At 45.9% G+C, this 26,237-nt stretch overlaps 1 protein-coding gene across 1 annotated transcript; it reads left to right on the top strand.

The window, feature by feature from the left end:
- The first annotated feature begins 2,237 nt into the window (after positions 1-2,237).
- Positions 2,238-21,963, top strand: CRYM (crystallin mu). Its single transcript, XM_023225021.2, has 8 exons — positions 2,238-2,513; positions 3,051-3,204; positions 5,030-5,092; positions 10,674-10,775; positions 12,800-12,983; positions 18,404-18,525; positions 19,249-19,333; positions 21,646-21,963. Exons 1-8 carry the CDS (start codon positions 2,344-2,346, stop codon positions 21,708-21,710), a joined length of 945 nt encoding a protein of 314 aa, XP_023080789.1. The 5' UTR covers positions 2,238-2,343; the 3' UTR covers positions 21,711-21,963.
- The last annotated feature ends 4,274 nt before the right edge of the window (positions 21,964-26,237 follow it).

The raw sequence follows: 26,237 nt of genomic DNA, 5'->3' as shown, positions 1-26,237 counted from the left end.
TTAACATTAAGGCTGCTCAATTGTGTCTAAACTCCAAAAGGGAGAGGATGTAATAAAGCATGTCTGACTTGCCATCCCATCATGGCTGGAAACTAAGTCTTTAAGGTTTTGCTGGGGTCCCCTTGGCCCAGAGGGGTTCATTCAGTAGGTGGGGGTCATAGGATTTTGTTTTTAGTTTACATTCAGAAAAACAAAGGGCCAAAGTCTTACTGTGTCACACAGGCTGGAGTGCAGTGGCGCAATCTCGGCTCACTGCAGCCTCCGTCTCCCGGGTTCCAGCGATTCTCCTGCCTCAGCCTCCCGGGTAGCTGGGATTACAGGCACCCGCCACCACACCCGGCTAATTTTTGTATTTTTAGTAGAGACAGGATTTCACCATGTTGGCCAGACTGGTCTCGAACTCCTGACCTCAGGTAATCCGCCCACCTGGGCCTCCCAAAGTGCTAGGATTACAGGTGTGAGCTATCATGCCAGGGCTATATCTCTGTGCTTTCTAAACCCAATAAGTGTTATGTAATAATGATGCTAATAACACACATAATGGGCCAGAAACATTTCTATAAGCCCAGCGGCTCTGGGCATAAATTTCTAGGGATGGTGAACTGAAGAAACAAAATTGTGCATTGAAATCAGCTTTTCCCAACCACCAGTATCTCTCTCTCTCTCTCTCTCTCTCTTTCTCTTTCTCTCTAATGTAAGTGTTCACTTATTATGTGGCTATTCTGCGCCAAGCACTGTTGCTAAACACATTATGTACAATTTCTCATTTCATTGGTACTGATTTTGACACTTACTCATCCACTGTCTTTTATCATGATGTGACCATTTCCTACAAAATGTTCTGTGTAGCTTCCAACCAAAATACCACAAAGTACAACTTAAGCAGTCCTGCCTCTTGACCTGTCTCCTGGGCTCTGCTCTCACTCATCTATTCCATCCTATGCATTGGCAGAAGATCCATCTTTCTAAATGCTTATTCTCTTGAAGCATGTAATTTCTTTCCTAGGAATCACCGTTCTTAGCTGCCTGACTCCAAGCATTGTTCTCAGTTTTATCTCCTGATCCTCCTAGACCTCAGCAACTTATTCCAGCCTAACACATCTGGCAACTCACTGTTCTCAGAGCTTTTCAACTTGCCTTCCACCCCAGGGCTTTACTTGGCCCGTAATGGCCTCTTCCTCTCTTTCTGCCAAAGTAGCTTAATGATTAGGCATATAATTCTGAAGTCCAACCAAGGGGCGAAGCCAACTCCTCTGCTGACTTGGTGGATGATCTTGAACTAAATTTCTTCCCTTCTCAGAGCCTCCAGTGGACAGTAAAACTAGTAACAACACCCCCCTACCTTGGAGGTTGTTGTATAATTAAATGAGATAAGATACATGAAGTGCATGGTGCAGTATCTGGTACATAGTAAAGATCAATAACCTGATGTTACCATTGTTGTCGTTACTATTATTATTTCAGACCTTGGTTTCGCCCCTACTCTTTCATGAAGCCCTTATCTAACCACTCCAGGTCAAAATAATCTCTCTTTTCTTTGAATTAACTTACTTTTCCTATTACTGATTTGATGGCTTGGATTTATTGCCTTAAGCTTTACATCATTTGTTTCGAATTTTATTTCCCCATCTCAGGTAAAAACTCCTTGAAGAAAAGATCCTGCAATTTGGCTTTTCGTGAGATGGAAATGAGTACACCCTGCCCTGCAAACTTCCCCCTTTAAAGGTGAAGGTTTGTTAGGTTAGTTAGCCTGTGAGAAAATTGTGCATTCTTAGCAATCAAAGACCAGACATCTGGGGGTACAGGTGGGTGGAAGACTAGGATAAGAGACTCCAGATGCGGACAGAATTAAAAGGAAAAAAAAAAAATTAAATAAGCCTCCGTCTCCTTTTATCTCCTAGCAGTAGGCAGTAATTTAAGAAATAAAGGAGCCCCATTACCGTTTTCCCTGTCCATTCTTTCCCAGGCACGGTGACCCAGACAGCAGCAAAAAGCGAGTTAATGGGGAGGGGTTAGGTAGGATGCAAAAGTCAAGGAATGTGGCTACAGCTGATTATAGGAACTGAGAAAGTGGACCGAACAATATTGACTCCCAGCACGCCACCTCGATGCCCATCTTGGGGAATCCGTCGCTGGAAGGGACCCATCCCGCCCACCCTTAGGGGTCGAGGTGGGTGAAGCGGGAGGAGAGAGCTGGCGGGGCGGAGTAGGGTTGCTCCGCCCCCGGAGGCTGGGCTGTGACCAGCAGGCGGCTCCGCAGCGCAGCGGGCGCGCTCATATAGGGCACAGCTGAGGGTACGTGGATCGCGGTGCGGAGACTGAGGTTAGAAGGCAAGTGGCGAGATGAACCGCGTACCGGCGTTCTTGAGCGCGGCCGAGGTGGAGGAACACCTCCGCAGCTCCAGCCTCCTCATCCCGCCTCTAGAGACGGCCCTGGCCAACTTCTCCAGCGGTCCCGAAGGAGGGGTCATGCAGCCCGTGCGCACCGTGGTGCCGGTGACCAAGCACAGGGGGTGAGTGAGGAGGATCGGGGCCAGGGGCAGGAGAAACTGGAAAGGGGGAAGAGGAGGAGCAGGAAGAGGAGCGGTGGAAGAAGGGAAGAGACGGCTTGCCTAATTGTTGCTAACAGCTGCCACTTTTAATAGGCGCTACCCGGTGGGCAGCTTTATGGGTGTTACCTTGTGGGCGCTTTACGGGTGTTACCTTGTGGGCGCTTTACGGGTGTTACCTTGTTTATTTCAGCGCACTCTCCACCTGGGGAGATATTGATGCCACCGTTTTATTGGTGGAAAACTGAGACTCAGAGAGGTTAAGTGACTTACCTAGGCTTACACAGCTACTAAGTGGCAGAGCTGGAATGGGTTTCTGATCCAGAATCAGACTTCTGAACGTATTATGCATAGTGTCTAAGGGAAGGGCAGAGGGATGCGGGGGCTGGGAGAGGGCCAGTGGGGCGGTGACGAAGGAAAGAGAAAGGAAGGTATATGGGTACTTTCTAAGAGACCCCAGCATTGATGGAAACGGGCTGAAGCTGCTCCCTCTCCTTGTAGCTACCTGGGGGTCATGCCCGCCTACAGTGCTGCAGAGGATGCCCTGACCACCAAGTTGGTCACCTTCTACGAGGACCGCGGCATCACCTCGGTCGTCCCCTCCCACCAGGCTACTGTGCTACTCTTTGAGCCCAGCAATGGCACCCTGCTGGCGGTGAGCAACTTCCTGTCCCGGGGTGGAATGGGGCCCCTGGGCCCAGATTTAAGTTCAAAAGTGAGTTCTCCACAAGCAGGGGGAGTCTTGATTGTGACTACATGTGCCCCTCTGCAAGTGACTGGATACCAGCAACAGTGAAGGTTATCTGTGTTCATGTATCTATTTCTAGGACTGCCTGAAGATGCATAACACAGCACCAGCGCCCACTGCTGCCTCAAGCATGTGACAGTGTGGAAATAATAATCTTGTCATTCTTGCATATGTCCTTGTCCTATACTCAGTTACCCCAAATACACAGCTTGAACAAACCCATTAGCCAAGGGAAGATTTACTTACTGAATCCTTGTCGACATGGAAAAGAAGGGGTGTTCTGTAATCCTTGGAAGCCTTTTCAGAGGGGTATATGGTGTGACCTGTTTTAATATCTAATCATAGTATCAAAAGGTAACAGTAGCTCTCGTTTATGGAGTACTTTTTAAAGCGTCAGGCACTGTTCTAAACATTTCACATTTATTAATCCTCTTCATACTTAAAACCATTCTATGAGATGGGTAATATGATTGCCTCCACTTTATAGATGAGGAAATTGAGTCAGAACAACCATGTTCAACTTATTGAGGTCTATGTAACCAACAATTAGCATGGCTGGACTTCAGAGCTGCTCAGTCTAAGTCAACGGTCCAGACTCTCCTAAGACCACTGCCATTTTAACTGCCATATATTGGGCACTTATGTGCCAAGAAGGAGACACTGATCATATTCAATTCTGAGAAATTCCTCTATGGGTGTTTTTATTAACTCTCCTTCCCCTCAATTTCTGTTGAGGTCCTCGAGGCTCAGGTTAGTATAGTCACTTTGCTTGAGGTCACATAGCTGGTTAGTGAAAGACTCGAGTCAATCCTAGGTCTGATAGTTAACTCTTATGGTCTGTGCATTCCAAGCTGGGTCTTACAACATCCTTCCTTTTCCCCTGAATTTCTGGATCGCCAAAGAATCTGGCTGTTCAACACTCGTTTGAGAATATCTAGTTCTCCCCAACTCATCCAATGGAGACGGCATTCATATACCTGCCAACAGTGGTTCCCCAGGGGGGTAGAACCCAAGGCTTTGAAACTAGATGACAGCTGAATCTGTTCAGTAACTTGGTGATTCACTTCCTCATCTGTAAAATGTGGTTGATGATGCCTTTTTTTTGATGGTCAGCTGAGATGAATAAATTATAAACAGAGAAAGGTGCAGAGGGTGACTGTTACTAGCAAGGCATAATTTTCAACCTTCGCTGTGTATCAGAATCACCTGGGCTGTCTGGGTCTGACTCCTAGAAGAGATACAGACTGGGTTAATCTAAGGGTGGTATGTGAGCATCTTCATGAAGCTTTCCACATGTGCAGCAGGAACAGAGAGCCACTAAGAGTTTCACGGCCCTTGTCCAAATGTCAACGGCAACCTTCTCTCTCAAGTTCCTTCTTAATTTGGTGTTTTGAGAATCCTAGGGTGAGAAAAGAAAACGGGCAGTTCTTGAGGGCTCAGCATGTGCTAGATGTTTCCAGATAAGCCAGTGCATTTAATCCTCACAATAACCCTCTGAATGGCTGGCATTATCTTTGTTTTTACAGGTGAGGAAACCAATGCTTAAAAATTAAAGTGTTTGTTCAAAGTTGCCTATCTCTTAAGTGGAGGAATTGGATCCAGGGCTGACACCAAACCCATGCTGTTTGTAGGATGCTATAAAACTTCCTAGGCTAATATTTTAGAACTGTTTCTTCTAATTTAAGTAGTGGACAGGGGTGCCCCTTGCTCACTGTCTCTCCTTTCCTCCAAGGTCATGGATGGAAATGTCATAACTGCAAAGAGAACAGCTGCGGTTTCTGCCATTGCCACCAAGGTAAGATGAATGGCTGGCTGTACTATGAAGGTGACCTGTTGGGTGGGGTCTGTTATCTCAATCTTGAGAGACTAAAGGAGAAGTAGGGAACTTATTTTGGTTTCCTGTTGGACATAGCTGGAACTCCAGATGTCAGATATATCAGGTGAGCACAGCAATTCATGAAATTATTAGCTACCATTTAATGTGCATGACCAGATTCCAAGTACCTTATGTGCATAATTCTCAATCTTCCCATCAGTCTTGAAGAATAGAAATGAGAAATTCTCTCCACCTTCCAGGTCAAGGAATATGGCTCAGAGAGGTTCTGTGAATTGCCCAGGATCACACAGCTCATAAGTGCTAGAGTAAGAATTTAATACCTGACCTCTCTGGCTTCCAGGACTGGCTTCTTGTCCCTGTACCACATTGCCCCTGGTAAGACAGTATGATTGTCCCATAGACCAAAGCTAGTACTACACAAGAGGCAGAGTGAACTGAACCGAGCCAAGCCAGATCCATGTATTCATTCGACAAGTATTGAGTGAACTCCTATCCTGTGTCAGACGCTGTTCTAAATGTTAGGGAAATGGCCGTGAGCAAAACAGAGGGGCACACATAGGGGAGGTAGACAATACCAATAAAAAGGGAAACACAGGCCGGCTTCAGTGGCTCATGCCTGTACTCCCAACACTTTGGGAGGCTGAGGCAGGAGTATCACTTGAGGTCAGGAGTTGGAGACCAGCCTGGTCAACATGGTGAAACCTCATCTCTCGTGAAAACACAAAAATTATCTGGTCTTGGTGGCGGGTGCCTGTAATCCCAGCTACCCGGGAGGCTGAGGCAGGAGAATCGTTTGAATTCAGGAGATGGAGGTTGCAGTGAGCCGAGATCGAGCCACTGCACTCTAGCCTGGGCAACAGAGCGAGTCTCTGTCTTAAAAAACAAAACAAAACAAACAAACAAACAAACAAAAAAACCTTTTGAGTTTAATAATGTGTTAAATAGTAATAAATAATATGTAATTAAATAATTAGCACATATTAATAAATGATGAATAGTGTGCTTAGAATTTGCTAAAAAATAAAACCAACAACCCAAAAAGTCACATAACATGTTAGAAAGATGAAGATAAAGCAGAAGTGAGAGTATGGGAGAAGGTGTCACATTTTACATTATCCAAGAAAGACCTCACTGAGAAGGTGACATTTGAGTCAAAGCTGAAAGCAGTGAGTTAGTGAACCATGCGGAAACGCAGAGGGGTGCTCCGGGCAGAGGGAATGGTAAGCAATGTCAAGTCATCCTATAAGAAAAACAGCATTTTTAGAAGTTAGAGTTAAGAGGATCAGGCTTAGAAAACAGGGTGTTTGTGGGAACGATTGGAATCTGGAGTCTTTCACATTAAATGTGGAAGTACAAGGTCTTGGGACACTGGTTTTCCTAAGTTATTATAAAGGGAACATGGTAACCCAGGGAAAGGTGTAGCAGCAAAGACCAGGTGTTTTCTAGGTACCTCCTGGAGGGGTGGGGGGAAGAATGGAAGGATTAATCTGCTAATTGTATACGAAGGGAGTAGACCAACAGCACCCACCTCAATGAACTGGTTTTTAGTTATATCCAGACCTGACTCAAGTAATCAAGGACCCCTTGCTACGTTTGCTGGTAATTTGGGAACGGAATGAATCTCCTATTACTACCTGTCATTTATAAAGAGCTTTAGTCTTTTTCAGAATCATTTCCAGCCCCTTGTCTGGACCATGAGTTTCTGTGAGGAAGGCAGGGAAAGTATTAATGGCTTCATTTTATGCAGCGAAGAATAGAAACTTGGGTTTACTGAAGTCATACAACCAGACGCCTGTGGGTTCTTTTGAGGCCACATGGTCTTGTCCCAGATGAGAAATCTCCAACATAAGCAAGCTATGCAGCAGCATTAGCTAGGGAAGTTTTTAAAAACTCCGATTCCCATGCCTACTGAATCAAAACACAGAGAGTAAGGATCAACCAGGTCTGGAAACCACACTTTTGGTAGACCCAGCCTGCAATAACACTGCTTTGTTGCATTAATGAAAATCTGTGCTCCCAGAAGAATCAAGAAGCCTCGGGTTGACACTTCAAAGTTTTGACACTTCAAAGTTTAGGCTGAAACTTTACAGCTTTATTTCCAGGGGCTCAGATGAACACTTTCAATAAGGAACAAAGGGTCTATTTTACTTGTTGCCTTGAATCTTGTCCACTACTTCTCTTTTATTTAGGGCTTTTGTGGGGGAGAATAAGTATAGGGAGCTCTAGGGTCTGATGAACATAATACATTTTCTGTGCTTGGGTCTCACATAAGCTACATTGAAGACTGATATGTTTTCTCAAGGTGACAGTATGTATCAGGGTTTACCACTGACATGTATTTATTCAACAAATATTTGAGTGCCCACCAAGTGCAAGGTTCTATGCTCAGCATGGAATAAGCAAAACCAGATACATTACCTGCCCTCATGTAGTACAGGGTCCAGTGGGGGAGACAAGATGTAGTCCAAAGATCACACCAACAGGCTGGGTGCAGTGGCTCACACCTGTAATCCCAGCATTTTGGGAGACCGAGACAGGCAGATCACCTGAGGTCAGGAGTTCAAAACCAGTCTGACCAACATGGCAAAACCCCATCTTTACTAAATAGACAAAAAAAAAAAAAAAAAAAAATTAGCTGGGCAAGGTGGCAGGTGCCTGTAATCCCAGCTAGTGGGGAGGCTGAAGCAAGGGAGTTGCTTGAATCCTGGAGGCGGAGGTTACAGTGAGCCGAGATCACACCACTGCACTCTAGCCTGGACGACAGAGTGAGACTCAGTCTCAAAACAAACAAACAAACAAAAAATCACGCCAATAAATATGAAACTACAATGCTGACAAGTGTTATGAGCGTGTAAAGCAGTATATCTTGATCTAGTCTGTGGCTGTGCCTCTGTAAGGGATATTTGAGCTGAGATTGAAGGATAATAGGAGTTACTTGTGAGGGGCAGAGGGGACAAAGCAGCCTAGCATCCTATGGCGAGGAATTAATTCATGCAAAGGCCCTGTGGTTGGAGGAAGTACATGAGCTTGGGAAGCTGCAAGGAAGCCAGTATGGCTGGAAGACAGGAAGTACAGGGGAACATGGCATGATGGTATGAGAGAGGACTATAGAGATGGGAGGGCCAGACCATGCAAGGCCTTGGAAAATGCAAATGAAACAGACTTTCAGACTCTTTAAATGAGAAACCTAGCAGATTCATATACATGTACTTAACCTACATGCTTATGAGAAAAGATTGAAGTGCCACTAATGCTATTTAATAAATCTTATAAATGTATCATTAAAAATCGGCTGGGTGCAGTGGCTTACACCTGTAATCCCAACACTTTGGGAGGCCGAGGCAGGTGGATCACTTGAGGTCAGGAGTTCGAGACCAGCCTGGCCAACATGGCGAAACCCCATCTCTACTAAAAAAAAAAAAAAAAAATTAGCCAGGCGTGGTAGTGCATGCCTGTAATCCCAGCTACTCGGGAGGCTGAGGCACGAGAATCACTTGAACCCAGGAAGCAGAGGTTGCAGTAAGCTGAGATCACACCACTGCATTCCAGCCTGGGCAACAAAGCCAGACTGTCTCGAAAAACAAAAATTTTTTTAAAATATCAATTATCACACTATTACCAGGGCAACAAATTATCAAGCAAGACAACCAATCAGAATTACACATTTAGTTTAGGAAATTGAAGGTTATTTTTATGGGATACTGTAACAATTTCTGAAGCTCAGCTGTACTTGCAAGAATAGATTCATATTAACTGAGAACAGAAGAAAATGGTAACAAGGAAAAAAATCATCTAATTATCCTTATCAGACAGAAACATAAGATTTCTAGTCTTGTGGATATTATCATTTTGAAACCTTTTCAAATCAGAGACGTCGAACTATATTTTATGGCACAGAATGGTATCTCTCCTTCTGTAGCTGCAGGAGATAAAATTAATTCCTAATATTTCAGAGATGATATTTTGCTAGTAATTAGTAGTTAAGAAGATTTTTCACTTTTTAAATATTATACTCCAGAATTCCAGTGAGTAGCATTGTATGAAAGAACAGACCCCAGGGAACTCAAAGTTTACTAAATGAAATCGAGAAAAGACAGAAGAGGGTTTTATTTAATATATACGGTGTCGAGGGCCAAGTGATGTCTTTCCTCTATGCCAGTGCTTCTCCACTGACCATGAGTTTGTCACCTGCTCCAAAGACATTTAGGAGAGTGCAGACATTTTTAGTTCCCACAACTTGAAGGGGTGGAAAATGCTACTAACATCTAATGGATAGAAACCAGAGATACTGTTGCACATCCTATAATACCGAGGATAGTGCCCCTCCCCAACAAAGAATTGTCCAGCCCACATGTTAGTAGTACCAAGGTTGAGAAGCCTAGTGCTACCTCTTGTAGGTCATAGTAGGTGTGTACCAATTCTGTGCAAATAAGACTACCTCTGTCCTCATGGGGCTTAAGCCTTTAGAAGAAAATCTACAAACAAATAAGGCTATTGCCTCGTGCATTCTATCAAGGAGGTCAGAAAGGCTTCATTGGAGAGGTGGCACTGGACATGAGCTGATCACAGAACCCTGCTCTCAAACACAGACACCCTCAGGAGGTGCCACAAATGCTAATTCTACATTCGTCTTTAGAGGAAGACAGAGGCTGTGAAAGGATCAACAGAGTGGGCTTGGCGAATATAGATAGAACCCTGGGAAGGAAGGGCTCACAGCATCCAGGCAGCTCTGAGAAGCAGCTCAGAGCTCTGAGAAGTGGGTATGGCTGAGAACGCACCTGAGACCCAATGATATAGAAGAAAGGACATGGGCTTTGGGGTATGGAAGATGTAACTTTAGAGCCTCCCTGTGCTCTTTAATAGCTGTAAAACCCGGCCAGGCACAGTGGCTCACGCCTGTAATCCCAGCACTTTGGGAGGCCGAGATGGGCAGATCACCTGAGGTCAGGAGTTGGAGACCAGCCTGGCCAACATGGTGAAACCCCATCTCTATCAAAAATACAAAAATTAGCTGGTTGTGATGGGGCACACCTGTAATCCCAGCTCCTGGGGGGCTGAGGCAGGAGAATCACTGGAACCCAGGAGGCAGAGGTTGCAATGAGCTGAGATCGTGCCACTGCACTCCAGCCCAGGCGACAGAGCGAGACTCCGTCTCAAAATAAACAAATAAATAAATTAATTAATTAATTAAAAAAATAGTTGTAACACCCAGAGCAAGTTCACCTTTCTGGACCTCAGTCTCTTCATCTGTAAGAAGAAGATAATAGGAGTCCCCAACTCGTAGGGCCAATGTCTAGACTAAATGAGATCATGGGGGTAAAGCATTGGCATACATTAGCTGTTCAGTGAAGCCTTCTTCCTTCTCTTCGCACTCGACACAGGGGAAACTAAGACACAAAAGGGAATTCTCTTGATTGCCTGCAAGCTCTTGAGGGAGGCAGAAGAGAGGGCAGAAGACACCTGATACTCAAACCGTCTTACTTTTGTACCTATCTGCTAGGGTCTCCCTTGACCTTTGCCACTTCATTCTCTCACACAGTTTCTGAAACCCCCCAGCAGTGAAGTGCTGTGCATCCTTGGAGCTGGGGTCCAGGCCTACAGCCACTATGAGATCTTCACAGAGCAGTTCTCCTTTAAGGAGGTAAGTCCCGGGGCGGGGGTGGGAGAGAAGAGGGAAGGGGGCGGTCCTTGACCTGTCTATACTCCTTCACTGCACCACAGGTTATTCTGAAATAATTAAGTTGTGAGCCCCACCTAGACCATTGTTGTATCTTCATGACTTCCCAGAAGGGGATGGATGATAAGAGTTGGGGGAAGATCTAGTTACCTGTTTCCAGTCCTCAATTCACAGGGCATTTGTCTGAGGATACAGCAAGCTTACTCGGTTAAAAGATTCTTTTATATCTCTTGTATACATTCAGTTGTCCTTTTAGCCCCTGCCTATTATGTTTTTCTTAGGAGAATCCAGAGGTTTTAAGTATTCAAGGTTATGGATCAAGAAACTGGGTGGGATGAGACCTGGAGACCAGTAAGCCACAGCCTCTCTCTTTTACAGTCTCCATACTGGTCCACCTTCCCTTCTCTGCGGCTCATGCTTCCCCTGGGAATGTTTGATGCTATTTTATTTTATGTGTGTGTATGAAAGGGATGGGGCAGATTCAGAGTATGATTTAATGATGAAAATAAAACCACTGCCTTGGGAAATATAGACTTAAAATTAGATGAGTGCAAAAGTAATTGCAGTTTTTTTTTTTTTTTTTTTTTTTTTGAGATGGAGTCTTGCTCCGTCGCCCAGGCTAGAGTGCAGTGGCGTAATCTCGGCTCACTGCAACCTCCACCTCCTGGGTTAAAGTGATTCTTGGGCCTCAGCCTCCCCAGTAGCTTGGATGATAGGTGTCCACCACCACGCCTGGCTAATTGTTGTATGTTTTAGTAGAGATGGGGTTTCACCATGTTGGCCAGGCTGGTCTCGAACTCCTGACCTCAGGTGATCTACCTGCCTTGTCCCCCCAGAGTTCTGGGATTACAGGCATGAGCCACTGCGCCCGGTTGCCATTACTTTTAATACAAGGAAGAAAACAAAAGAAAAATGCCCTTTTATCTGTTTTCAAAGGCAGTTAATGTTCTCTGATCTTTCCTCTTCAGCTTTTTATAACATAGTTTTAGTCATGTTAGATACGCACCATTTTATATCCTCTCTTACTGAATGTTCTAACATCACTTTTCAGGTTATCTAATTTTTGCATAAAATTTGCATAGTCTTCTATTAAGAAAGGTGAAGAGGTTAACCATGCGCTTCTGGCTGGGCAAAATGTTCTGTTTTTCACCTTGCTTGGTGAACATGCTTAGACATGAAGTTTGTTTCTGTATGTATTATATTCCCTTATAAGAAATTCTGTAGGCCTTATTTTCAGTTGACAGGTGACAAGCCCTTGACCCAAACATTGAAACCTGTCAAGCAAGTCGGCAAGTCCCCAGCTTCTGGCGGGGCCACTGTCCCACCCCCTAACCCCAGCAGCTTTCAGGATTCCAGCTGTAGCTACCATTCTTGGCCTTTTCATTGGCTGTGCCATTTACCTTCAAACTCTTCTGATCTTGAATTTCCTAAGTATCCTTCACCAATCAAGTTATTCCATGAAAAACACTGTCATAAATAATCCTTTGTATGAATCTCCCGCCCATTACAACTCCTTTACGGGGTCTCGGACGTAAAGTGTGAGTTCCACACAGACTTTGCCAGTTATGACTTCCATTTTACAGACGTGGAAACTAAGGCTGAATGCCATGAAGCAATTTCAGGAAGTAGCAGAGATTGGTTCCAAGTCTACCTGGCTCCAGAACTTGCTCTGCTAATTATTATGCTATTAATATATAATAGCTATTTAGCTATTGAGGCTGTGCATCTTGGCCTAGAAGTGAAATACTTCTACCCTTTTTAAAAGGGGAAAGTGGTAGAGAAGCTCATTTTCAAATACCTGGCCAGATGTCTAAGTTAATGCTACCCCTGATCAAATGTCCATTCTCCATGGGGAATGATTTAGGAGTGATTTAGATAACCATCAGCCCCATCCCAGAGGTTCAACTTTCCCTTTGCATCCCTGGGCTCAGCGTAACATAAGCAGCCACAAAATGGCACTAGTGTCCTTCTTGTTACTCCCAATGAAGGTGAGGATATGGAACCGCACCAAAGAAAATGCAGAGAAGTTTGCAGACACAGTGCAAGGAGAGGTACAGGTCTGTTCTTCGGTCCAGGAGGCTGTGGCAGGTGCAGATGTGATCATCACAGTTACCCTGGCAACAGAGCCCATTTTGTTTGGTGAATGGGTGAAGCCAGGGGCTCACATCAATGGTAAGTAGAGTGGCTCCATAAGGCATGATGGGTGGTGGCCAGGCTACTCTCTAGACTGGACCAGTTGGGTACATCTGTAGAGTTAGTTTATTCATGCAGAATGCCCAAGCTATTTAAGGGCCTTGAAAATGTGTGAGATTGAAAAAAATAATATTTGGCCAGGTGCAGTGGCTCATGCCTGTAATCCCAGCACTTTGGGAGACTGAGGCAGCTGGATTGCTTGAGGCCAGGAGTTTGAGCCTGGTCAACATGGCAAAACCCTGTCTCTACTAAAAATACAAAAGTTAGCGAGGCCTGGTGGCTTGCACCTCTAGTCCCAGCTACTCATGAGGCTGAGGCACAAGAATGGCTTGAACCCAGGAGGCAGAGGTTGCAGTGAGCCAAGATTGTGCCACTGTACTTTAGCCTGGGCAACAGAGTGAGACTCTGTCTTAAAAAACAAACAAACAATATTTGCTCCAAAAACTGTAAAAGGGAAATTACAAATCTGAAACTAATGAATATTTAATGTTCTATAAAATGTAAATTGTTTTTCTTTTTTTGAGACAGGGTCTCACTCTGTCACTCAGGCTGAAGTGCAGTGGCAAGATCTCAGCTCACTGCAACTTCTGCCTCCTGGGTTCCAGCGATTCTCCCACCTCAGCCTCCCGAGTAGCTGGGACTACAGGCATGTGCTACCATGCCCAGCTAATTTTTTGTAAGTTTTGGTAGAGACGAGGTTTCACCATGTTGGCCAGGCTGGTCTCGAACTCCTGACCTCAAGAAATCTACCCACTTCAGCCTCCCAAAGTGCTGGGATTGATTACAAGTATGAGCCACTATGCCTGGCCATAACATATAAAATTATGGTAAATGGTAATTCACAGCTCAATTCTGAACTGTGATGGAGTTTAAATCACAAAGGCCAAATGAGTCATTTGTTCTTAACACTAAGAATTATAAAACTTTAAATTTCTTTTGTTCTGTAATTTTGTATGTGACATGCACATGCTTTTTAATATATGTGATAGGACAGGGGCAAGAGAGGGGACTGTAGACATGAGGGTGCCTGAGGCCTCTGTAGACCTTCAGATGGCTCTGGGTGTTACAGCAAGAGCTGGTCTATATCTAATACTATTGCAGGTGCTGTCCCAAATTCTTTGTATAATTCTTTGTATATTAAATGACATTATTCTATTTATATTAAATGACATTATTCTATGTATAATGTCATTTAATACTTATAACCAACTTACAAGGCAGTAACTACTATCATAAACCCCATCTTACAGGGGGATAAACCAAGGCGTGGAGAAATTACATAACTTTTCCAAAGTCACACTTTTTTTTTTTTTTTTTTTTTTTTGAGATGGAGTCTCACTCTGTCACCCAGGCTGGAGTGCACTGGCATGATCTCAGCTCACTGCAACCTCTGCCTCCCATATAAACTGACTCTCCTGTCTCAGCCTCCCGAGTAGTTGAGATTACAGACACGCGCCACCACGCCTAGCTACTTTTTTTGTATTTTTAGGAAAGATGAGGCTTCACCATGTTGTCCAGGCTGGTCTTGAACTCCTGATCTCAAATGGTCTGCCCGCCTCAGCCTCCCAAAGTGCTGGGATTACAGGTGTGAGCCACTGTGCCCAGCCCGAAATCAGAGGTTCTTGATGGCAGAGCTGGGATTTGAACTGAGGCACTCTATCATCAGGGTCCAAGCTTTAAATAATACTCATTATCGCCTTCCAACAGGAAGACTGAATTCTGGTGAGCAGAGCAGGCAAATTCTAGAGGATTTAAAGATGGTCTCGGTGCCCTGTGTTTTAGTGACAAGCACATGGTGTGAACTCAGAAGCTAAGAGCATTGCACACGTGGGCAGACGAGCAGGCAAGAGCCAAGTAAAATGATGACGTATCCAATCATACATTCTGACTGAATCTCTACCATGTGCCAGGCACTCTTCTAGATGCTGGGGATGCCACAATAACCAGACAGTCAAGGTCGCTGGTTTCCTGGTGGTTAATTTCAGTGAGGAAAGATAGACAACAAATGAACACATAATGGAACTAGATAGTTCTGGCTAAAGACGAGACCAGAAAGAACAAGGCCCTGGGTGATAGAGGCCGGTGGTGGAAGTGGCAGGTAGAAGCAGAGAGAGGTGTTTTCAATAGGGTTATCTGAGAAGCTCTCTAAGATGTGGGTTTTGAGCTGTGAGCTGAATGAAGAGGAAGAGCCAGCCATGCCAACAGCTGATCAGATCAGCTGAAGCTGTCCCCAAGAGAGAACAGCAGATGCAAAGGCCTTGAGTGTGGAAGCGAACATGGCATGTTTGAGGAAGGGATCAAAGTAATTTGAAAGTCTCAGATTTCCACCAGCATGGGACTCGTGGTCAGATTGGGTCCAGGGAATGGGTAAGAGGTGAGTCAGGGCTGAGTTTATGGACAATAAGACCATTTCTGGAAGGACTTGGGAAATCAAAGGGAAACCTGTTCATGGTGAAATGGGTTTCCAAGGCTGCATCTTCAGGAAGACGGACTTGATTTTTTTTTCCCCAGCTTAAAACAACACATTATTATCATCTCACAGTTCCTGTGGTTCAGGAGACCGGGTGTAGGTAGCTGGATCCTCTGTGCAAAGTCTCACGAAAAAAGAAATTGGGCGACACCCAGGCTGCAATCTCATCTCATGCTCAGGGGTCCTACTCCAGGCTCCCATGGTGTGGCAGGATTCAGTTCCTCACATTGGAGGATGGGGGAGCCCCTTTCCTTGGGACCATTCTCAGCTTGCAGAGAAGACCCAAATTCCCTGTCATATGGACTCTCCATCCTCACATCCATCCACAGAGAATCTCCCTTATGTTGGATCCCTCTCTCACTTGGAATCACTCTCCAGGAAGGGCTGACTTGATTTTGAGTCAAGCCATCTCTTCTGTTTTCCTGGCCCAGGGACAAGATTGGTTTATGTGTTCACAGAGGCAACACATACATTTAAGAAAAATGTGTCACAAGCGCAGACAACAGGGAAACACCAACAGATTCTACTTAGTTTACAGCTCGGCGGAGTGACAGGCCCAGTTCCAACCTCCCCCATGCCTCCCTCCTCCTGCCCCCACACTCTGTCAGCCTATCTTCGACCCTCACTCATTTAGCCTCATCACAGCCAAGCCAGAGCCTTGTCTGAGTCAGGCTTCTCTCTCTTCACTGCCTGGCCTACCTCCATCCGCCTGAGTGACCTCACACAACCCTTTGAGAACTTGCTCCGCTCATAAGCGGTGGTTATGCGGGAGAAAGAGTCCAGTGAGAAGGAATGGCCTGAGAAAGGGGGATTTTGTTCCCACCAGCTTATGATTTATTTACAAGCTTCCTTAGCTAGTGCTTTTGTTCTATAGAACTCTCTGCACAAACAACCTTCAAGATGGACATTTTTACACAACTGTCTTTGGAAATTAGAATGAAGGAGAACAGAACGGGAGGGAACAAATGGAGAAAACTGGGCGGCAGCGGAAGAAGGCATATAAATGCTGTCTTATATTTGTATAAGGCTTTATAGCAGTTTTCAAAGACTAGCCGGCCAGGGGCTGGATCCAGTCAGCAGATGTGTTTGGTTTGGACCATAGAGTGATCTAAAACTCAAGGAGTGACATATGCAAATAGATTTCCTGTTTCTCTTTTACGAAAACAACTGGGGCATATCTGGTAACAGTGGATCTACATTCACACATGGTAATAATTAGCTGGAGCTGAACAATGACTATCCCCTTTGGAAGGGCCCGCTGGCTTCTCCGCCCCTCAGTCTCCACCACATCTAATCCAGTCCCTCTGACCAGCTTTGCTCATTTTCATTACCTCTCTGGCCTTGCAGGCATTTGGTGGCAGCCTCTGCATTCTCCTGTGTCCCAGTGCCAGGGGGCAAGACACCTTGGATTCATCATTCTGGTCCTGGACTCCACAGAGGATGTGGATAATTCAGGGCCAGGATGAAGTCAGAAGTCAGTTTTCTTTCTGCTAAGACTTCTCCATGACCCTGACACTGGGCTTTTTTTTTTTTTTTTGTCATGAGTTAAGAGAGAACCGGGGGTGAGGAGAAGGAAAGGGGCACGGTGGCATGTACCTGTGGTCCCAACAGTTTGGGAGGCTGAGGGCGGGAGGATCACTTGTGCTCAGAAGTTTGAGGCTGTGGTGAGTTTTTGTTTGTTTGTTTTTTGAGATCGAGTCTCGCTCTGTCGCCTGGTTTGGAGCGCAGTAGCACAGTCTTGGCTTGCTGCAACCTCCGACTCCCAGGTTCAAGAGATTCTCCTGCCTCAGCCTCCCAGGTAGCTGGGATTACAGGCATGTGCTACCATGCCCCGCTAATTTTTGTATTTTAGTAGAGACAGGGTTTCACCATGTTGGCCAGGCTGGTCTTGAACTCCTGACCTCAAGTGATCCACCCACCTCAGCCTTCCAAAGTGTTAGGATTACAGGCGTGAGCCACTGCGCCCAGCCCGTGGTGAATTCTGATTGCACCACTACACTCCAGCCTGGACAACAGAGTGAGACCCTCTCTCCAAAAAGAAAAAAATAGATATTAAAAGAACTGGTTAGGGGTGAGGAATGGGAATGATGAAGATCAAGAGGAGAGTGGGGTATGAATAAGCTCCATGTGATGTCTCTGTTTCGGGATTTTCGTGAGGAAGTTGTTGCTCCCGTTAAGCAGAAGAGGTGTGAAAGCACAGGGGCTCTCTCAGACCTAGATTCACCCATCCGATCCTTCACCTTGGCAAACACCTTCGCTTCTTTGAGCCTCCATTTGTGCATCTGTTAAGTGAGAACCAGACTTTGAAATGTACTTGTGAGAACTATAAATAGTATGTGCAAAACATCCCACAGATAGTAGACACCCTGTAAATGAATGCTGTGTCGTCTCAAAATCTTTTGGCAATGACGTGGGATATGGACTAGAAAGGCAAAATGGTAGGTAGTATTTTTTTTTTTTTTTCTTTGAGATGCAGCCTCACTCTGTTGCCCAGGCTGGAGTGCAGTGGCATGATCTTGGCTCACTGTAACCTCTGCCTCCCAGGTACAAGCAATTCTCGTGCCTCAGCCTCCAGAGTAGCTAAGACTACAGGTGTGAGCCACCACACCTGGATAATTTTTTGTATTTTTAGTAGAGACGGGGTTTTACCATGTTGGCCAGGCTAGTCTCAAACTCCTGGACTCAAGTGATCCACCTGCCTCAGCCTCCCAAAGTGCTGGGATTACAGGTGTGAGCCATCACACCCGGCCTATTTCTTAATAAGGTATTTGGTCTTACTGCTTGGGAGAGGCATGGCCTGGGGGATGAGGGGTTATTTTGAATCTGAGTGTGCTCACGGGTCCTTTGTTCACCTCACTCCTATGCTTTGGCTTTCTTAGTAGCCTTTGGCACTAATCCTGGGCTTAGGGTCTGTTTTGCTGTCTCTTAGCCGTCGGAGCCAGCCGACCTGACTGGAGAGAACTGGATGATGAGCTCATGAAGGAAGCTGTGCTGTACGTGGATTCCCAGGAGGCTGCCCTGAAGGAGTCTGGAGATGTCCTGTTGTCAGGGGTGAGGCTCTTCTGACCCGGGTCAGGGCTGCCACCTGGCTGGCCTCACCTGAATCCCAGGGTTTCATTAACTTCCCTTCCAGTTAGGTCTGCTCGAGACCTCAGTCACCCCATCTCCTTGTAGGGGAGGGAGCTCCTAAACATTTTGCAACTCTCTTTAATTCCATTGCAGAAAAATGTGGGCATTATAGGTGGTGACATGTGTGTTCCTGGAAGGAGAAGCTCAATGGATTTTATTTTTTTGCTGGGCTGTCCTATAAAGCAGTGGGATTGGAAGCTTCTTGCAGCCTGGAAACCTTCCCAATGTGGCCAACACGATAAGACTGTGTTATCCACCTTCTGGCCTCATTTTACTGTTATAATCAGCATCAAAACAAGAAGGGAGCTGCTGGTATGCATGTCTATTTCCTCACTGACACAATGATCTTGGCAGGACAGCTCCCTGGACACCAACTTGAATCTCTGTGTTTATGGTATCACATAACCATATGGTATCACATACCATAAAATGGTATCACATTTTATGGTATCACAAAAGCAAATGCCACCCCAAAAGGATTTAGGGGGCCAGCCTCTTCCCTATATCGTTCAGTATACAAAGAATAATTTTTTTTGAATCAAATTTCTCTCTTATCCAGTTCAGGAACTCCCTGGGCTGGCTTCAAAAGCCAACCCTGAACAGACTTTAGCTTCATGCCTGGGTCAGCGTATATTTGTTTCCTAGGCCGAGATCTTTGCTGAGCTGGGAGAAGTGATTAAGGGAGTGAAGCCAGCCCACTGTGAGAAGACCACGGTGTTCAAGTCTTTGGGTAAGATCCACTGTTCCCTGGGCACAAATCCAACTAGAGCACAAGGCAGGTTCACCCATTGGTGGGAAGAGCAATGACCACCAGACTCTGCAGCTGAATCATTGTGCTCCATCATTCAGGTCAATTATTTACATGGCTTAGCCTAGTGATGAAGCCCATGAACTCTGGAACTGAGCAGTCCTGGGTCGGAGTCCCTTCCCTGCCACTCAAAGGCACGTGTCCTTAGGCAAGTGATCTGGCCTCTCTAGGCCACAGTTTCCTCACCACCTGTTACCAGTGAGGATTAGGTGGGATGTGCATATCAAATGAATCAGTTAGGTGCAGATCTTAATGAAACTCAGAAGGTACCCTTCAGAGATGGAGGGGGCAGGGAACTAAGATGTTAAAAGACAGGATCCTTAAGGGAAATGGCAGAGACCCAACCTGAAGGAGAGTCAGATAGAAAGTATAGCCTGAGCCCTGTTCATTCCCTCCTTCCCTACTCTCTCACTTGCTGCTTCGAGGAGGGCTTCCACGGGGAGCCTCCTACCACCTGAGTTGTATGGGGTACCTTATAGAAGCCCAACAAAGGGTGGGGTCCCGGTGGCCAGTCTGTCCCTTGCCCCAGGTCCTCTTCCACCCTATGAGATTGAAGGAAACAGAAGTACATGGGAACAGGCTGAGCTCGGTGGCTTATGCCTGTAATCCCAGCGCTTTGGGAGGCCGAGGTGGGCAGATCACTTGAGCTAAGGAGTTTGAGACCAGCCTGGCCAGTATGATGAAACTCTGTCTCTACTAAAAATACAAAAATTAGCCAGGCGTGGTGGTGTACATCTGCAATCCCAGCTACTTGGGAGGTTGAGGCAGGAGAATCACTTGAACCTGGGAGGCGGAGCTTGCAGTGAGCCAAGATCGCGCCATTGCACTCCAGCCTGGGTGACAGAGCGAGACTCTGTCTCAAAAAAAAAAAAAAAAAAAAGAGTGTCCTCTGTCCCCTCTCATGACCTTCCATACGTCAAAATCAAGCAGCAAAAGAGTTAATGCCTGGCAGAGCATCAAGGGTGTTCTGGCCACCCAGAGCCCATGCCATTGGTTAAGTATGCATACCTTGCAGGTTGGTAAATGTCTTTAAAATCTCTCATATACTGGAAGACAAAGGCAATAAAACTTTATCTGGAGCCTGGTTCAAAGACATCACATGGATCCAGTTTTGTCTGAAAGCTTCAGAGGTCATGGCAGATCAGAGGTCAGCCAGCCCCCACTTAAGGAGCCAAAATGCTGCAGAAACTTGTTCTGTTGTTTCTGGCAATTTTTGCTTTCTTACTTTTGGGGATTAGTTTATTGGCACATCATTTCACCTAATGGATGCATATCAAGTACCTAATTATGTTTCTGCGCTGGGTGCAGAGGTTAAGGTATCTACCAAAACTACAAGACAAAGGAGAGCTGCCAAAGGATGCAGCGTTTGAACTGGACCAAGGGTCAGCAGACTGCAGCCTGTGGGCCAGACCCGCCCAGCTTCCTGCTTTTGTGTGGCCTACGAGCTTGAAATGGTTTTTAGATTTTCAAATGATCAGGGGGAGAAAATATTTCATGATGTATGAAAATGATACAGAATTCAAGCTTCAGTTCCATACATAATTTCACTGATACACAGTCGGGCTCTTTTGTCTACCTGTTGGCTGTACTTTCTACTCTGAAGGCAGAGTTGAATAATTGTAGTAGAGACCCTGTGGCCCACAAAGCCTAAAAGATTTACTGTCTGATCCTTTTAGAAAGTTTGCTCAGGCTGGGCCTGGTGGCTCATGCCTGTAAGCTCAGCACCTTGGGAGGCCGAGGCAGGTGGATCACCTGACAGGAGTTCAAAACTAGCCTGGCCAACATGGTGAAAGCCCAACTCTACTAAATATACAAATATACATATATACATTTAGCCAGACCTGGTGGCATGCGCCTGTAATCCCAGCTACTCAGAAGGCTAAGGCAGGAGAATTGCTTGAACCTGGGAGGTGGAGGTTGCAGTGAGCCAAGATCACCCCACTGCACTCCAGCCTGGGCGACAGCGAGACTCTGTCTCAAAAAAAAAAAGTTTGCTCAGCCCTGTGCTAGATTTAGAAGGACACACAATTTTTTGGTGGGTGTTTCTTAGTGTCATATTCTCTGCCCCTTTGTGGACCATCTAAGCCTGAACTCACCTCTGAGTATCAGTCCCTATTATTCCAATGGGCATTGGTAACATGGACACATATCAGGAAACTGCCAGCGATGGGGCCTGGGTTGTTTCAGGAAAAGTTGTTCTGACCAAAGGTGAACAAAATTTCTGTCTATTCCAGGAATGGCAGTGGAAGACACAGTTGCAGCCAAACTGATCTATGATTCCTGGTCATCTGGTAAATAAAACAAAGGAACTTGGTGTTGAGATGGATGCTCGAGGAATGTTGCTGCTGGTTCTCATAATTTCTACAGTAAATGAGGGAGTCAGTCCCCAGTGAACTCTCCTTTTGTGCTTATTGCGTTTTACCTTAAGTGCTGAGATCCTCATTTATGTTTGTAGTTGGAAAGCAAAACTAGCCATTTCTTCTGCTATACCAAGTTATAATAGCATTCATTTCCCTTCATATTTCCCTGAAATAAAGCACTTTCCAATTCTGCAGTGTTTGCTTCGGTAACTTCTATTCCTATCACAAGGAAACTGAGAGGGATCAGATGCTTCTATTCACTCCCTGGGGCAGCTCCGCTGGCTATAATGAAATTTCTTTTATATTTATTATTGTTTTGAGACAGTCTCTCTCTGTCGCCCAGACTGGAGTGCAGTGGCGTGGTGTTGGCTCACTGCAACCTCTGCCTCCCGGGTTCAAGCGATTCTCCTGCCTCAGCTTCAGCCTCCCGAGTAGCTGGGACTACAGGCATGCAACACCACACCCAGCTAATTTTTGTATTTTTAGTAGAAATAGGGTTTCACCATGTTGGCCAGGCTGGTCTCGATCTCTTGACCTCGTGATCCGCCTGCCTTGGCCTCCCAAAGTGCTGGGATTACAGGTGTGAGCCACTGTGCCCAGCCTCTTTTCTTTTTTCTTTTTATAGATACAACTCACATACTCTAAGGTCTACTATTTTAAAGTATAAAATTCAGTGTTTTTGTTTTTGTTTTCTTTAGATGGAGTTTCACTCTTGTTGCCCAGGCTGGAGTGCAATGGCACGATCTCAGCTCACTGCCACCTCCACTTCCCAGGTTGAAGCGATTCTCCTGCCTCAGCCTCCCAAGTAGCTGAGATTACAGGTGCATGCCACCATGCCTGGCTAATTTTTGTATTTTTAGTAAAGATGGGGTTTCACCATGTTGTCCAGGCTAGTCTCGAACTCCTGACCTCAGGTGATCCACCCACCTCGGCCTCCCAAAGTGTTGGGATTACAGGCGTGAGCCACCGCGCCCAGCCTCTTTTTTTTTTTTTTTTTTTTTTTTTTTTTTTTTTTTGAGACAGGATCTTACTCTGTAGCCAGGCTGGAATGCAGTGATGTGATCACGGCTCAGTAAAGCCTTGACCTTCTGGGCTCAAGCGACCCTTCCATATAGCTGAAATGACAGGCGCATACCACTATGCTCGGCTTTTTTTTTTTTTTGAGACGGGGTCTCATTCTGTCATCTGGGCTGGTTGCAAAGGCATGATCTCAGCTCATTGCAACCTCTGCCTCCTGAGTTCTGGCAATTCTCCTGCCTCAGCCTCCTGAGTAGCTGGGATTACAGGTGTCCACCACTACACCTGGCTAATATTTTGTATTTTTAGTAGAGATGGGGTTTCACCGTGTTAGTCAGGCTGGTCTCGAGCTCCTGACCTCGTACTTTGCCTGCCTCAGCCTCCCAAAGTGCTGGGATTACAGGCATGTGCCACCACACCTGGCCTCAGGCAACTTTTTTATTTTTTTGAGAGATGAGATCTCACTATGTGGCCTAGGCTGGTCTCAAACTCCTGGGCTCAAGCAATCCTCCTGCCTTGGCCTCCCAAAGTGCTGGGATTACAGGCATGAGCCCCCCACCTAGCCTAGTCATTTCTTATAAGTGAAATTCTACAATATGTAGTCTTTTGTGTCTGACTTCTTAACATTTAAAGGAAAAATGGAATTTCTGTATAGATCAGGGCTCCTTTGGTCAGAAGTGGTAGAGACTACAACTCAAACTACCTTAAGCTGAATGAATGGAGAATGGGATTTATTGGCTCTTGTAATTAGGAACACACAGGTAACTGGTTTCAGCTACAGCTGTATTCAGGGGCTCCAACTGTCACCAGGGCCTGGTCTTCTTCCCCATTGGCTCCATTATCAAGTTCTCCCTGTTAGTGGCAGGACATTGGTCAGTAGCTCCTGAATTATATCCTGTCCTCTTAAGCAACTGAGCATAAATATTCTCTTCTCTTACAGTTAGATGTTCCAGAACTGACAGTTACCAGATCATCCAAGTCACATGTCTATTCCTGAGCCTAACATTGTGGCTGAAAGACATGGACTAGATGGGGCAAGATGGCTTATGCCCATAATCCCAGCACTTTGGGAGGCTAAGGCAGGAGGATCGCTTGAGCCCAGGAGTTCGAGACCAGCCTGGGCAACATAGCAAGACCTCATCTCTTAAAGAGATGGAATACTCTGGCCAGGCTCAAGCCTTGTACCTATCCTCAAACCATCACATTGTCCAGGGGGATTGGATGCTCTGGTTATCCAGGCCTGGATCACATGCCCACCCTTGAGTCAGAAGTGCAATCTGCACATCTGCCCACATGAGCTGATGGAGGGAAGGTGTCTCTTACCAAAAAGAGGACTGGATAGTTGAAAGGCAAAATCTACAGATATCCACTACAGTATCTGTATTGAAAGGGCCATTAAGGATCATCTCGTCGATCTTCAACTTATGGACGGGGAAACTGAGGTGCAGAGATGCTTTCTCCAGGCCCCCTGAATCACTAGAACTGTGTTGTCCTTGTCCTGCCAAAGGCCCTGTCCAAACCCCACTCTGACCCTAGCCTCACCCCACCCCTTTGCTTATTGCTACTCCAAGGCTGGTTTTCAGATAAGTCAGCAGCAAAGCATGCTTGGCTCTGTTTTTCTGCCCATACTCCTCCTGGGAAGGACTCATGCTCCAGGTGGCTTAGCCAAAAGTTTATCATATTTGCCAGACTGTCTGGACAGGGGTCTTTGTGCTGAAACAAAATGCCCACATGATCTGATTCTGCATATCTCAAGTGACTATGGAGTCTTTCTGGGGAATCCTAATGGTCACCACCCTAAAGTATGTATACAGAAGAGCATGGAATGATGAGAATATTCATGTTTTTTTCTTTCATTCTTTTCACAAGAGCCCCTCTCATAACCCTGTGCTAGGATACTAAGATACAACAGAAAAGTAGTCCTCAGTCCCAGAGAACACAACCCCAAAGAGAAGACAGATGTTAAAAAAAAATTACAATAATTTGGTGTTACGGGAACATGGTTCAGGGTCCTTGCAGGAAATGCAGATGTTCCTTGACTTATGATACAGTCGTGTCCCAATAAATCCATCAAAAGTTGGAAATATGTGGCTGAGCATGGTGGCTCACGCCTGTCATCCCAGCACTTTGGGAGGCTGAGGCGGGCGGATCACCTGAGGTCGGGAATCCTAGAACAGCCTGGGCAACATGGTGAAACCCCGTCTATACTAAAAGTACAAAACTTAGCTGGGTGTGGTGGTGTGTGCCTGTAGTCCCAGCTACACAGGAGGCTTAGGCAGGAGAATTGTTTGAACCCAGGAGGCAGAGGCTGCAGTGAGCCGAGATTGTGCCAGTGCACTCCAGCCTGGGTGACAGAGTGAGACCCTGTCTCAAAAAAAGTTGGAAATGTGGCAAAAATGCATTTAAAACACCTATCAAACATGACAGCTTAGGCTTGCCTACCTTAAATGTGCTCAGAACACTTACATTACCGCCTACATTTGGGCAAAATCATCCGGTAACACAGTACACTGTTCACTAGCAATTGATTATCCTGGTGATCACATGGCTGACTGGGAGCTGTGGCTCGCTGCCTCTGCCTAGCATCCAGAGAGAATATCTTACCAGTTTCTACTGAATGCATATCACTTTCACACCATCGTAAAGTCAAAAAATCTTAAGTTGAACCACTATAAATCGGGAACCGTCTGTAGATGCCACACTCAAAAGGCGTGATTGAAGAGAATAGACTGTTTAGGAAGAAGCACCCCAGGGTTAGCAATAGTAGGAAATCACTACCACTGCTAAGCTTGAAAGAGCAGTTAGTGAAACCCAGAAACAACTAGAGCTCTAGCAGAGGGCTGCCAGATGGGAGAGGTGAGCTTAGATGAAGGCAGCTGCTGCCCTGAAAAGAAGAAACAGGTAGAATAAATGCCTCAATCTTTCTTCCACCTTCTGGTCTCTTGTTAGTACCTCCCATTGGCCAAACCCAACCAGGATCCCAAGGGCAAAGGAGTCCTTTGATGCAGTCCAGAGCCCAACCACCTGGGACACAAAGTAGGGTGGAAAATAGTAGAGAGAAGTTCTGGAGAGGCAAACAAAGACAGCTTGCACAGCTAGGAAGTTACTCAACCCAGACTAGGGGCAGAGAGAGAGGGTATGTCTACCAATGAGGATGGCTATATGGAGGAAGACTTTTCCAGGCAGAAGGGTGATGGTGTGCTAAGGCACAGGCATATGAGAGGTGTGTATTCAGGAAATCTAGTATAGCTGAAATTAGGGGACAGGGAGAGGAATGGTGAGGATGCGACCAGAGGTTTGGAGGAGAGAATAGGGCTCTTTAATCATGTGGGCCTCCTGTGTGGTGGTGAGAGTTTGGAAAGCAATGGGGGCTGAGCCCGGTGGCTCACGCCTGTAATCTCAGGACTTTGGGAGGCCAAGGCGGGTGGATCACCTGAGGTCGGAGGTTC

This window comes from Piliocolobus tephrosceles, chromosome 17 (genome assembly GCF_002776525.5).
Source record: "Piliocolobus tephrosceles isolate RC106 chromosome 17, ASM277652v3, whole genome shotgun sequence".
Lineage (NCBI taxonomy): Eukaryota > Metazoa > Chordata > Mammalia > Primates > Cercopithecidae > Piliocolobus > Piliocolobus tephrosceles.
The sequence above is the reverse complement of the archived record's forward strand: the minus strand, read 5'-3'. Positions and strand labels throughout refer to the sequence as shown.